This window comes from Oncorhynchus tshawytscha, linkage group LG09 (genome assembly GCF_018296145.1).
Source record: "Oncorhynchus tshawytscha isolate Ot180627B linkage group LG09, Otsh_v2.0, whole genome shotgun sequence".
NCBI classification, from domain to species: Eukaryota; Metazoa; Chordata; class Actinopteri; order Salmoniformes; family Salmonidae; genus Oncorhynchus; species Oncorhynchus tshawytscha.
The window spans coordinates 68160244-68174811 of NC_056437.1; the positions used below are offsets into that span (position 1 = coordinate 68160244).

Genomic DNA, 14568 nt, shown 5'->3' on the forward strand with positions numbered 1-14568 from the left:
TAATAAGGTTTCTGTGATACTGCTGAAGAAATGGTCGCTCTTGTACTCCTTGAAGTGGAGGATCAGAAATGGGCATGTCACAAGTGAATACAGCCACAAACACCAACGCAGTATACTGATACTAGAAAACATTGAGAACGCCTTCCTAATATTGAATTGCCTTTTGCCCTCGGAACAGCCTCAATTCATCGGGGCATGGACTCTACAAAGTGTCGAAAGCCTTCCACAGGGATGCTGGTGTTACGGTTTTCTTGCGGTGAAGGAGAGGAGGACCAAAATGCAGCGTGGTTATTTCGATACATCTTTAATGAAGATGAAACACAAACAGTACAAAAACAATAAATGTAACATGAAAACCTAAACAGCCTAATCTGGTGCAAACTAACACAGAGACAGGAACAATCACCCACGAAACACTCAAAGAATATGGCTGCCTAAATATGGTTCCCAATCAGAGACAACGATAAACACCTGCCTCTGATTGAGAACCACTTCGGGCAACCATAGACTTTTCTAGAAAACCCCACTATACCACAATCCCAATACCTACAAAAAAAACGAGACTAAACACACCACATAATAAACCCATGTCACACCCTGGCCTGACCAAAATAATAAAGAAAACACAAAATACTTAGACCAGGGCGTGACAGCTGGCCCATGTTGACACCAATGCTTCCCAGAGTTGTGTCAAGTTGGATAGATGTCCTTTGGGTGGTGGACCATTCTTGATACACACGGGAAACGGTTGAGCGTTAAAAAAAACTGCAGAATTGCAGTTCTTAAGACAAACTGGTGCCCATGGCACCTACTACCATATCCCGGTCAAAGGCACTTAAATCTTTTGTCTTTCCCATTCACCCTCTGAATGGCACACACACACAATCCATGTCTCAATTGTATCAAGGCTTAAAAATAATTCTTTATACTGTCTCCTCCCCTTCATCTACACTGATTGCAGTGGATTTAACAAATGACATCAATAAGGGATCATAGGTTTCACCTGGATTCACTTGGTCAGTCTATATCATGGAAAGAGCATGTGTTCTTAATGTTTTGTATACTCAGTGTATATCTGCCATCAAGAAATTCTTCAAATAGATTACATGAGGACAGCTATATTATAGAAGAAGTTAATTGATGTTGCATTACATTGTCTCGTGTCAATGGAGAGTGAGCTAATGGAGACATGCTTTTCGACTCGTGCCATGCGCACTTTGCGTGGGTTGTATCTCTCACGCATCACTACTGCCACACACACAAAAAGAGAGAGAAAGAAGGAGCACTACTACAGCAGCCAGCAATGCTCTTAAACCCATTCATTATGGCAGGGGGGAATTAAGAGCAATTCGATCACCCCATCCATTTGAAGTATAAATAAGTCATGTGCTAGCCGCTTAGCGTGAGGGAGTTCAATCATATTATATACTGTGAGAGGTGGGACGTCACTTGTGAGCGTTGATTTAAAAAAAAGAAGACATATTTCACCAGAAGAGATTGGTTAAGTGTGTGTGTGTGTGTGCTTGAGCATGTGTTTGTGTGTTTATGTGCGTTTTATGTGTTTGTTTGGCTCTCATTAGCTGCAGAACAAGCATTTCATATAGCAAGCACCCATCACTCTTTATAAAGCAATACACACATTGCCCTTGGTAACATAATCTTCCCATGTGTAAAGTTGATTTCAATGTTTAAAAAAAAAAAGTTTTTCACTTGTTACTAACTTCACCTAGCATTTCAAATTCCACCCTTAATTCAGTTGTCAAGCTAAATCCTGGCACTAGGACAGACAGAAAAGAGCAATGGGAAGATTGTGGGTTGTGTGCAGTTGAGGACATACTCCATTGTTTTTCCAGACTGGGTCATCCAATCAGAGAGAGACTGTGGCAGCTTGAAGTTATAGATAATGCTCTTTAAATTTTCTGCCTGACCAATTGGGTGAAAATAACAGAAGGTCTGGTATTTGGATGATGCTTGTGGTACTTGTAGTTTTTGTCATTATATCACACAGCATGATGGAGGACTAGTTGTTTGTGATGTAGTAAGACACTTTACTACACATAATATCCATTTAGTGGTTTAGAGTGCTAATACAATGTTAACACATGAATATCTCTCCAACATCCACTCCGCTTTCTCTTGGACTCTGTAGCATTTTGGCCTTCACAGGCACACACACAGAGCTGACTCTGGCCTCTGGGGGGAGGGGTTTGTTGAAAACAACCAACCTCTTACATTCCACAAGAAAAATAGTTATTTCTCAGAATAATTTCAGCCTTCCTCGAACCTGAGGGTTAAAGGGGATCATGACAGGGGGTGATGCTGTCTCGTGTTTGGGGGCTCAGGAGTTAGTGGAAGAACAACAATCCCTGGATATCAGTCGTTCCAAAGCAGGGATCATCTCCACTCTATTTGTATCATCCAATTCTATTTGTTCTCAGAACCAACCTGCCAAACGTATCATAACTCTGATGGTTGTTCTTGTTGACTGTAGTCAGCTGCGGTGAACCCATTCCTATTGCATGCTCCAGCCCCTGGCTCCATGTCTGTGTCTGTGTGCCTGTCAAGCCTCTTGTTACGCAGCCTCTCCAAGACGGAGTTGGGCCAATGGTGGTGGATGGGGATGAGAATTGAGAGTGTAAGGACAGTATTGCCATTTGTAAGAACCCAGCGTATATATTACATGTTGTTGGTGCCTGGTACCTATTGTTAGACGTGGATTATCAATTTTACAGACGGCTGCTGCTGCTAAAACTGGTGTACTCAGACAACCCTCTGTGTGTGGTTTAGCCAGTGACCACAGACACACACATACATGGGCACACACACAGACATGCGCACACACACAGTAACTATCTCCAATACACACACACACACACACACACACACACACACACACACACACACGCATTATCTAATTGAAGAGGATTTAATGAATTGCCATTCAACTCGCATGGAAAGGCTTCTGGCAAGGCATGTAGAACCCTGTCTGAAACTTTGGATAGTATAAACATTAGATGCATCATGGTGGTGTAATGCCAATGCCATTTTATGTAGCGCAATGTCAATACCATTGTCACGTGTTAATACCTTGTTAGTATATAAGGAGGACCTATGTGAATCACACACCAAAGTAGTTGGGATAAACTCATATTATTTGTCTCGACTTAGTCCAAGAATCTCTCCCCTGAAACCAGTGTCCAAACATGGTTCAAAATGCACTTGCCTTCCAGCGTTGTCACATTGTTTTCTGGATTTACCAGCAAAGGTTTCCGGGAAGTAGGAGAGCCAGGAATCATGCTGAGAAGCCTGGGAGAGAGTCGTGGGTTTCCATGGTGCAGCACAGTGGAGAGAGGGAGGGAGTTCAGGCACTCGACTTCTCTACCCCAGCGGTCGTTCAGGCAGCTTAGGGTTATGATACTCTGCGAAGACTGAATCACTTAATTTTTTTCAAAACCTGTATCTCTATTCACTCACTATAGTGTGTGTGGTCAAGTATTATATTTGTAGAAACCTGCATTGTGTGGGACCTTGAAAAGTTTTGATAAAGCCACAAAGTGATGTCAGACACTTTAAGGGGATCGGTGGTGGATAAAGGAGTGAAAATTGCCTCTCCAGGTGTTCTTTCATGTCCTGATAGGCTGATTAATGGGCTGTGACCTGGGCACGAACCTAGCTTCACTCACCACACAGGTGCATTGCTGAATGGTTATGAGTGCCATGCCCTGCGCTCTAAAGGAAGCCGGAGCTCAAATCCTCCGTAACATACAAATTAAGATACAATACTGGCTGTGATCGATTCTACCCCTTTCTGCCCAAGAATAGAAAACAAGAATGGAAAGAATGAAAAACAACATTGTGGCAGTCACTCTGCCTTGATTGAAGGCCTGCTGCCAGCCAGTGTATCAGTTGTAAAGCCAGTCGGGTCAGTGTTATCTGGTGAACTCCATTAGACAGATAGTCAGGTAGTCCGCCTGGCACCAATACAATCCACTTTCATTCACAGTCAAAAGGAACTCGATGGAAGATCAGGAGCAATTTCCCTGTTGACCCTTTCATTTTAGCAATTGCATTTTGACACATACATTTTCATTTTTGAAGATTATTGATAAGGCATGAATGTATGTGTTATTCCGGGTTTGTAAAGACTTCATTAAGACAAAAGTTGTAGCTTGTTTAAAGTGGAACCAGGAAGAATAGTTTATCACATGTACTGACTATGGACAGTCAGAATTAGATTTAGTTTCAACCCTTTTGGCAACTGCCGATTGGGAGCACGGCTATGGTGGCCTGTTTGAATTACCATGTATTGTTCATTGTTTACAATTTTAGGCTAAACTGTCGGGGGATTTGCTCATAAAATGAACACTGCTCTGCTGCCAATACAATTGCGCCTAAAAATGTATTCTATTGTTCTAGTTCTATTTTTTATTGCTTTGTCTAAGTTGATTTGACCTTCTCTGTTAGATGTTCTGGCAACTAAACCACAGTATTCAGTATTCGCGCAAAGTATTTTCAAACTTGAACAGACCCTCACTTGTTTCACCCCGTCTGCAATAAGAAATCTGCAGAAAAGTCAGAGGGCAGGGCAAGACAGGACAGGGCAGGACAGGGCAGGGCGGGACAGGGCAGGACGGGACAGGGCGGGACGGGACAGGGCAGGACGGGGCAGGACAGGGCAGGACAGGGCAGGACGGGACGGGACAGGATGGGACAGGACGGGACAGGACGGGACAGGACAGGGCGGGACAGGACGGGACAGGACGGGACAGAGAAGGACAGGACGGGACAGGGCAGGACAGGACGGGACAGGGCAGGACAGGACGGGACAGGGCACACCCTGTGATTGTGGCTAATAGAACACTCCAATAAAACTTTTCTAAATGAGGATGTGCAACAACTGTAACTTAGTCAGGGTCAGTTCAAACCCAAGTTTGCCTTACGGTTGATCAAGGAGCAGTCCTTCACGAGGGAGACAAATACAAGCAATGGTATCTCACGCAGACTTTCCAAAGCCTGTGAGAAAGCTATCCCTGCAAGCACATTTGGTTCCTTGGAAGTTGTGGGAACGGAGCCATACAGTATGTTTCCTGACCGGTTAAAACTTAACGTTTTTTAAATGTTCTGAGAACAGAAGTGAACTAAATCACATCAAATGTTATTTGTCATGTGCGCCGAATACAACAGGTGTAGACCTTACAGAGAAATGCTTACTTAAGGCTCTAACCAACAGTGCAATTTTTAAGTAAAAAATAGGTATTAGGTTAACAAAAGATAAGTAAAGAAATACAAAAATAACAGTTAAAAAAAACAGTGAAACAAAATTACATTTAGCCTGTTCTGGGAACATTTCTTTTTAGGTTGCAGGGAGGTTCTAAGAATGTTTTACTCTGGTTCCTTGGAAGTTTTTATGGGAGGTTTTAGGAAATGATAGGTTATTTGGACATTTTGGATTTGTGACTAGGCATCAGTGAGATTCAAAACTATAATATTCTATTCTCTATACCTGTACATGGAATTAGTCCACTGCGCCACCAGGATGGAGCTAGCAAGCCATGTTTTTTTACGCATAAAAAGCTCTTCATCTTAGTCTATTGAAACAGACCCCATTTAAAAGGAAGCAAGCACTCATTAAGACCAATACATCTGAACACACTTATCAAGATAAAGGATAGAGAGTTTTGTTGATGCTAAGAACGGAATGTACTTTTTTTTTTAAGCAACATTCTTTGTCGTTTTTATGTTGTTGTTTTCTTAACGTTCTCGGAGCAATTTGAAAACTTTACTTTCCATAGAACCATGAGGAAACCTGAGGGGGGGGGGTTGTGCGTTCGTGCCAGAGTTTGGAACCAAAATGATTTCTGTTCTGTTCCACTGTTCCGACCAGCAAAATAAAGTTCTTAACCGGTTCTAGCAACAACAACAAAAGCACAGGTTTATAACATTCCTTTCTGTTCCTTTTTTAACTTGAGAAATCCACCGTTTTTGACATTTAGCCCATTAAATGACTTTGCCAAATCAGTGCGGACAGAGCAGGCAAGCTAGTTGTTTACATGAGTGTAGCCTATGGGCAAGATGTGTCTGAAATTTTGTGGGAGCACTGGACATCTTGTTATGACATGGATTCTCTGAATTAGAACTACAGAATTATACCTAGGAGGAGCGGCCTCCATAGAGGAACGGTTGAATGTCCTTTGAGCTAGCTAACAAGCTTGTGTGTGCAGAGTGGCACCAGAATTAAAAACAAGTCTTATCTTTTTGTAGTTCATGAATCCAACGTGAAACGTGATAACTAGTTTAAAATATATTTCCTGAATCATGCTTGTAACGTCAGTACAGTAGCCTGTACTTCGGAGGGGGAGGGGCAGGTAGCCTGAACACACACAAACACTGGCAAAGATTTTCAGCTTGGAGGAAGACACTGGAATACATATCTGGGTGACAGAGTGAGGGCTTTGCATAGGCGCTTTGTTGCGTTTTTTATGTGGTACTAGAAAAATGCCTGAAAAAATGCCTGGAATGTTCCTATGCTTTTAAAATAACAGTTCTATTCCAGAACAGTATGGATCACATTCGTTCCCGTTTCCATTTCTGTTCCTTGGATCACTTTCTGTTCCGGCTTTCAGTTCTGTTCCCTGCACCTATTCTAACCCCTTGTTCGTGCTCGCATGCATGCATGACATGTGCCTTGAGATCTACTTGCTAGAGGTGCAGTTTGTGAGTGACATACCTTTCTTTGCTCCTTGTGGATTGGGATTCATTAGCTCAGACATGATTTCTAATTATGGTTTGAGAGTGATTCACAGATCTGTTTCTGATTTAGCAAAAATCCCCCATGGGACAGGTTCTTTTCTCAGGCTTTTGATATTAAGAGTGGAGACTTCCCATTTAACTCCACCCAAATTGAGATCTGCAGATTTTATTATTACTTTTTAATCAGAAGCCAGCTGATAAGTATTTCACATTTAAACTGCCAACTTCACTTTAAAAGTATACATTTTTTAACACACGCATGCACACACTCAAACAAACTCACTCCTACCCACTTTGCTTAGGAGAAGGATTAAGTTGTATAGAATACTACATGGGCATAATGAGTCAATGACCCCTGGATATGTCTCCATGCCAACCTGCCCATGACCCCTGGATATATTTCCATGCCAACCTTCCCATGACCCCTAGATATACAGTATCTCCTTGCAAACCCAGATTTACCTCTCTCTCTCTCTCTAGGGACTAGGAATATATAGGTACTACAATGACTTGGGATTTAGGGACAACAAAGACTACAAAGTCCCCACCATTCTGTCACACTTAATTTTCTTTGTTTTTACCAACCATGTACTTATTCAAATGGATTATAAAGTTGGAATTACTTAGCACAGAAGTGTTATGCTTGGTAAGATATTCCTCATGTGTGAAAGATACCTGCTGTGCATCAGCTTCACACCACATGGCAGTGTCTGAATTAGTTGAGTGAATGAAATTAATTAATGTTGTACTGTATTGGCCAGCTGCAGTGATGATGTGTGGTCATTATGCGGCATTAGAGTGCATTACTGTAGAACCACAGCTAAGATGTTGCCAAACATGGTAATTATGTGAATGTCAGTCAAGAAGTACTTTAATGAACGTGTGATTGCATTATCAAGGTTGACACCGTTTTTGTAAAGATTGATTGATCAAATATTCTGCCAGTTTATTACTATGGAAGAATGCATTCAGTGGAACTACATTTCCACGTCTTGCTCATCCTGTTTTTAAGCTGAAGGTTATGCCAGAACATGCTACTGACACAGAGCACCATTTTGTTGTGATAATAAATCACCGTTAAGAGACAGAGCATATAAGTAGAGCTCCCTGAGAGGATAAGTAATGTTTCAAGTGCAGCTCCTTGTGACACACTCTGAATTCTGAATTCTCTTTTCATCAACAAGGACACAAGCAAAGCAAACAAGCAAGCAGATGAGGTTACATAAAACCCCATTAATGTTCTCAAGCAGTCAAGGCTATTTTGAGTGTACTGGCTCTACGGCAGACCAGGCCCCTGTGTGTGTTTTTTATTTTATATTCTTGCTTCCTCTCTTCATGGATTATTGCATTCCAATTTCAACATATTACGAAATGTAGGTCACAAATCAATTTAGTGTCATTTGTAGGAAACCTCAGAGGAGGGATGGGGGTAGGAGGAGGGGAGCAGGGTCTTAGATCAGCAGGCCACCGCCTCTTCTCCTCTTCCCTGTCTGGGTGTGTGGGCATTGAAATACCTTTTTCCTCGACGAAGGGCCTCAGCGCCTATGGCGCTAGAGGCTCTTCACGTGAGACCGACCACGGAAAGAATGGGCGGTTTGAGTTTATGAAATACGGCCTGCATGGGTGGATAACATGTATTTTCCCCAACACATTTATTCCGCCAACAATTTGGCTCGCAGGTGATTTTATTTGCCCCCACCCCCAACTTAAAAATAAATAACTACAATTTAATTGTTGGACAGCAAATCAGCTCTAAGTGATTTTAATTTTGGAAATCTGTTCCGAAGTATTCCCACTCATAGTAGAGATACCGGTAACTTCCAAAATAAAGGAATCACCAACATAAAGTGTCTTAATAGAACTTTGGGCCACCACAAACCAGAACAGCTTCAATGCACCTTGGCAAGTGTCTGGAACTCTAGTAAAGGGACACATCGCCATTCTTACCATGGGACATTTCAGCATTTTTTTGTCAACTATTATATACGTTTGGGCATCTTGCGTACAATTTGCAGTCTATAAATTATGTGTGATCATCTTCCGGCATCCTGAACGTTCGCTCAAGAACAAATTGGCCTGCGGCTGAATCTAGTTGATGATTCCTGGCCTATAGGGATATTTATGTATCTACTGCATATCTTTCTCTAGGTGTGTACATTTTGATTGAATCTTTATTTAACTATGCAACTAAACAAATTCTAATTTACAATGACAGCCTACTCCGGCCAAATCCTAACGACGCTGAGCCAATTGTGCGCCGCCCTATGGGATTCCCAATCACAGCCGGTTGTGATAGAACCTGGAATCGAACCAGGGGTCTGTAGTGACGCCTCTAGCACTGAGATGCAGTGCCGTAGACCACTGCACCACTCGTGAGGGCCAGGGTACTCAGAAGGGAAAGGGTGCATGTGATAATGTGATATGCATGCATAATTGACATGAATGTTTGTACTTCAGGTTCAATGGAAAGTCCTGAAGGTTTTAACTCTGCAGGTTGTTCGTTATACTGTACATCACGGAACCATATAGTGAAGTAATGTATATAAATAACAGGAACAATTCATGCCACAAATGTAAAATATGTGCATAAAACCAACATGTAAAATGAATGCAGTATTTTACGATGCTGTGACTAGGAGTATGTCTGATAGTCAATGAATGTGATACATTAGCATCATTTTTTTATTCAGTGAACAGCATAGAAATCCTCTATTGGGAACTTGGGGATATTTTCTGCCTTTTTGTGTGGGAGGTAGGCTGACTAATGCTGGACACTAGACATAGTGTCTGCCTATGTTTCCCTCGTCTCAAGTCGACAGTGAAGTTCACATCAGTACTAAACTTATGTCATCTGTCTTTTAGATAAATGTGTTTTACCCCAGTTCCAGAAACAGACTGACTAGACTTGTTTTCTCTTTATTTATTTCTCTTTTCCTTTTCAGGTGTTGACCATCTGGGCAGTGGTGATGTCCGGGACAACGGCTGACCTGACCTGTGATACACTGCTCCTGCTGTCCACCAATCTCACTGGTGAGGCCCTCCTCCAGTCGTCTAAGGACAGTTTTCTATGTGGGCGGGGAATATGGTGTCGGAACATTTTTAATGGTCTATCATGTTAAATCGGAAGTTGAATCATTCTGAGTTTCCCCTTCACTGACTAGGCACTGGTGGAATACTGTACATAGGCAACAACAGTCATATTGGTCAGTCCACAGCATCAGTGGCCAACAGCAAGGCAACTGAGCAAGAATGTGTTCCCAGTAGAAGTCCATGTGCACTTTGTAGTCCCAATCACCTATAATAACACAAAGCTTTCAAAACGTTTTTTTTTTTTTTAATGGAGGGCTGAAAGCAATAATTTTGCATGTGTTTTTCTGCTGCTCATTAAGAAAAATAAGATTTGGGTCTTGGAGGTATGGTCCGGTGTGGGTGTGTTACGTTCACTATATCGTACCCTGGCAGTTATTGTCATTTGTCCCTTTTGAGTCATGGTAGCAACCATTTTCCTTCAAAATAGTCCGAATGAATTAAGATAAATCAAGAAGTCTGTCATTAACATCAACGTTTTTGCAGAGGAGGTCTTGGTCATTCAATTTGACATCTAGCAAAGGTGTCTGGTGCAGTATTTCTCAAGTATATTTTTTTTGCATGGAAACTAGAGGTGCACTGCAGTATCGAGTCAGCTGCTACTACGCTCACTACTGATGTCCTGCAGCTCATTGAGACTACCTATTACCCGAGTACAGTATGTGTCTGTCTGGCAGTCTTTCATAGGGAATCATGTTACAAAGTAGATTGCGGTGGGACACAAGATGCTCGCAAATGTGTTTAGAATTTTTTTATATTGAATATTGTCATTTGTAGGAAACCTCAGAGGAGGGATGGGGGTAGGAGAAGGGGAGCAGGGTCTCCATTTGTAATTTTGCCCAAAACAGTGGCAGACTCGAGTGATTACTACCAAACACATCAGCAAGTTGCAACTCAATAAGCTTAGGGGCCAAGTGTTCTTTCAACATAACATTGGCGACATGTTGTCTTATGTAAACAAGTCAGAGTGTCTAGTATGAGAAACAGACGCCTCACAAGTCCTCAACTGGACTCTTCATTAAATAGTACCCACAAAACACCAGTCACAACGTCAACAGTGAAGAGGCGACTCCGGGATGCTGGCCTTCCGAGGCAGAGTTCCTCTGTCCAGTGTCTGTTCTTTTGCCCATTTGAATCTTTTATTTTTATTGGCCAGTCTGAGATATGGCTTTTTCTTTGACACTCTGCCTAGAAGGCCAGCCTCCTGGAGTCGTCTCTTCACTGTTGATGTTGAGACGGGTGTTTTGCTTGACTACATGACAATGGTGTGGGCAGGAGATTTCCGTAGGCTGTGGGATCTTATTGCATGAGCAGTTTATCAAAACTGTCTAATCGTCTGCGATGGTGATGGGACTTAGAGTTGCACCTTAGTTACCCTCCGTATCGATCTAGGAGTAGTCTGTGATGATTGCAGTCTCTTTTCCATAAGGATTAGCCTTCCCACCCCCACACCTCGTACCCATCACCCTCCACTTTCACTTCAAAGGCCAATCAAAACATTATGTGGAGCAGTTGCTCTGTGCTGTATGTGTGAACACAATGTGTTTGAGGACATGATTTGGTGGAGCTCAGATCCGATAAGATCTATGAAGATGGATTGTCTCTGAGTTATCAGAGACTGCATGTGGAATAGATATCATGTTATAGAGCACACTTCATAGACCCGTCTTTATAGCTTCTTATGAGGGTTTGACTGACAAGATGCAAGGCTCATTTGGCCTGTAATGCAACGATAGTTTGACCTGTAGCACAAACCTTCAGACAGGTGTACAGTCGTGGCCAAAGTTTTGAGAATGACACAAATTTTAATTTTCACAAAGTCTGCTGCTTCAGTGTCTTTAGATATTTTTGTCAGATGTTACTATGGAATATTGAAGTATAATTACAAGCATTTCATAAGTGTCAAAGGCTTTTATTGACAATTACATGAAGTTGATGCAAAGAGTAAATATTTGCAGTGTTGAACCTTCTTTTTCAAGACCTCTGCAATCCGCACTGGCATGCTGTCAATTAACTTCTGGGCCACATTCTGACTGATGGTTGTCCATTCTTGCATAATCAATGCTTGGACTTTGTCAGAATTTGTGGGTTATTGGTTGTCCAACCGCCTCTTGAGGATTGACCACAAGTTCTCAATGGGACTAAGGTCTGGGGAGTTTCCTGGCCATGGACCCAAAATATCAATGTTTTGTTTCCCGAGCCACTTAGTTATCACCTTTGCCTTATGGCAAGGTGCTCCAACACGCTGGAAAAGGCATTGTTTGTCACCAAACTGTTCCTGGATGGTTGGGAGAAGTTGCTCTCAGAGGATGTGTTGGTACCATTCTTTATTCATGACTGTATTCTTAGGTATAAATGTGAGCACACTCCCTTGGCTGAGAAGCAACCCCACACATGAATGGTCTCAGGATGCTTTACTGTTGGCATGAGACAGGACTGATGGTAGCGCTCACCTCGTCTTCTCCGTACAAGCTTTTTTTCCGGATGCCCCAATCTATCGGAAAGGGGATTCATCAGAGAAAATGACTTTACCCCAGTCGTCAGCAGTCCAATTCCTGTTCCTTTTGCAGAATATCAGTCTGTCCCTGATGTTTTTTTCTGGAGAGAAGTGGCTTCTTTGCTGCCCTTCTTGACACCAGGCCATCCTCCAAAAGTCTTCTCCTCACTGTACTGTACATGCAGATGCACTCACACCTGCCTGCTGCCATCCCTGAGCATGCTCTGTACTGGTGGTGCCCCGATCCTGCAGCTGAATCAACTTTAGGAGACAGTCCTTGCGCTTGCTGGACTTTCTTGGGCGCCCTGAAGCCTTCTTCACAACAACTGAACCACTCTCCTTGAAGTTCTTGATGATCCGATAAATGGTTGATTTAGGGGCAATCTTACTGGCAGCAATATCCTTGCCTGTGAATCCCTTTTTGAGCTAAGCAATGATGGCGGCACGTGTTTCCTTGCAGGTAACCATGGATGACAGAGGAAAAACAATGATTCCAAGCACCACCCTCCTTTTGAAGCTTCCAGTCTGTTATTCAAACTCAATCAGCATGACAGAGTGATCTCCAGCCTTGTCCTCGTCAACACTTACACATGTGTTAACGAGAGAATCCCTGACATGATGTCAGCTGGACATTTTGTGGAAGGGCTGAAATGCAGTGGAAATGTTTTTGGGGATTCAGTTCATTTGCATGGCAAAGAGGGACTTTGCAATTAATTGCAATTTATCTGATCACTCTTCATAACATTGTGGAGTATATGCAAATTGCCATCATACAAACTGAGGTAACAGACTTTGTGAAAATGAATATTTGTGTAATTCTCAAAACTTTTGGCCACGATTATACAGTTGGCTACACAGAGGCCCATGAAAAGTGAAGAGCTTTAACGTCAGAGCATCGAGGATATCATGTCAAGCACATTATCTAGACATGTCAAAGATGAAATTATCCATAACTCCCACTCACCATGATAGTGTTTAAAATGGGATTCAATGGGATTTTTTGGGGTCATTTCTTTGTTTCCCTTTTACCCAGTCTGTTCAAAGATAGTTACTGAGAAAGGATGACAACTATATTTTCTCAACCCTTCATCATACATTTTCACATGAAATTGTCAGCCACCACAGAGGATAGGTTATTTTGTGTCTCTTTCAGAGGAAAAGGTCAGAAATATGGTTGGATATAGAGTTATATAGAGGTATATATGAAAATGAACAGCTGCACAGCACACTGGGAACAGTCATTGGCCTAGTTTAGTGGGGTTCTTGAACCATCAGTTTCTTGCTCACCTCCCCGACCAAGGCCTCTCCTCCTAATGCTTATTTTGGCCAGATGGCCAGCTCTAGGAAGAGTCTTGGGTGTTCCAAACTTCTTCCATTTGAGAATGATGGAGGCCACTGTCTTTTGGGGGATCTACAATTCTGAAGAAATGTTTTGTCACCTTCCCCAGATCTGTGCCTCGACACAATCCTGTCTCGGAGCTCTATGTGCAATTCCATTGACTTCATGGCTTGGTTTTTCCCAGACATGCACTGTCTACTGTGGGACCTTACATAGACAGATGTGTGCTTTTCCAAATCACACAGGATGCACCTGAGCTCAATTTCAAGTCTCATAGCAAAGGGTCTGAATACTTATACATTTGCAAACATTTCTAAAAATCTGTTTTCGCTTTGTCATTATGGGGTATTGTGTGTAGATTGATGATAGAAAAAGTAATTGAATCCATTTCAGAATAAGGCTGTAATGTAACAAAATGTTGAAAAAGGAAAGTGGTCTGAATACTTTCCAAATGCACTGTTCATTTAGTAGAAACTCTCATCACACAGTAGTGCCATCAGACTTGTAGGGTGAAAGAGGACAACAAAAATGTGAACAGCTGTATAAAAAAATGATATAGAGAAATATTTAGAAAAAACAAATTACAGCTTTCGAAATATCTTGTTCGAAAATACATTGAGTGTAGTTCAACCCAGTGTAATACAAAATGCAAAATACTCAGAAGAAATTAAAATACATATTTCACACAGTACATGTAACAGAAATACCCTTTATTTCTGACGAGACTAGAGCGTTGCAAATAAACTATGCAAATAGAGTGGGGTTCTGAAATTATTGACACCCTTGAAAAGATGAGCAAAAATTACTGTATAAAATAAATAATTGAAATACTAAGTTACATTGTATGTTCCAAAAATATATATTTTATACTAATACAATTGCTCAGAGAAAGAGA

At 41.9% G+C, this 14568-nt stretch overlaps 1 protein-coding gene across 1 annotated transcript in view; it reads left to right on the forward strand.

Annotated features, from left to right (window-relative positions):
* The window catches only part of crhr1 (corticotropin releasing hormone receptor 1), a 150420-nt gene that overhangs the window by 24158 nt on the left and 111694 nt on the right, over positions 1-14568 (forward strand). The window contains exon 2 of the mRNA XM_024432904.2: positions 9693-9780. Coding sequence (XP_024288672.1) covers positions 9693-9780 — 88 coding nt within the window. The remainder of the gene's footprint in view (positions 1-9692; positions 9781-14568) is intronic.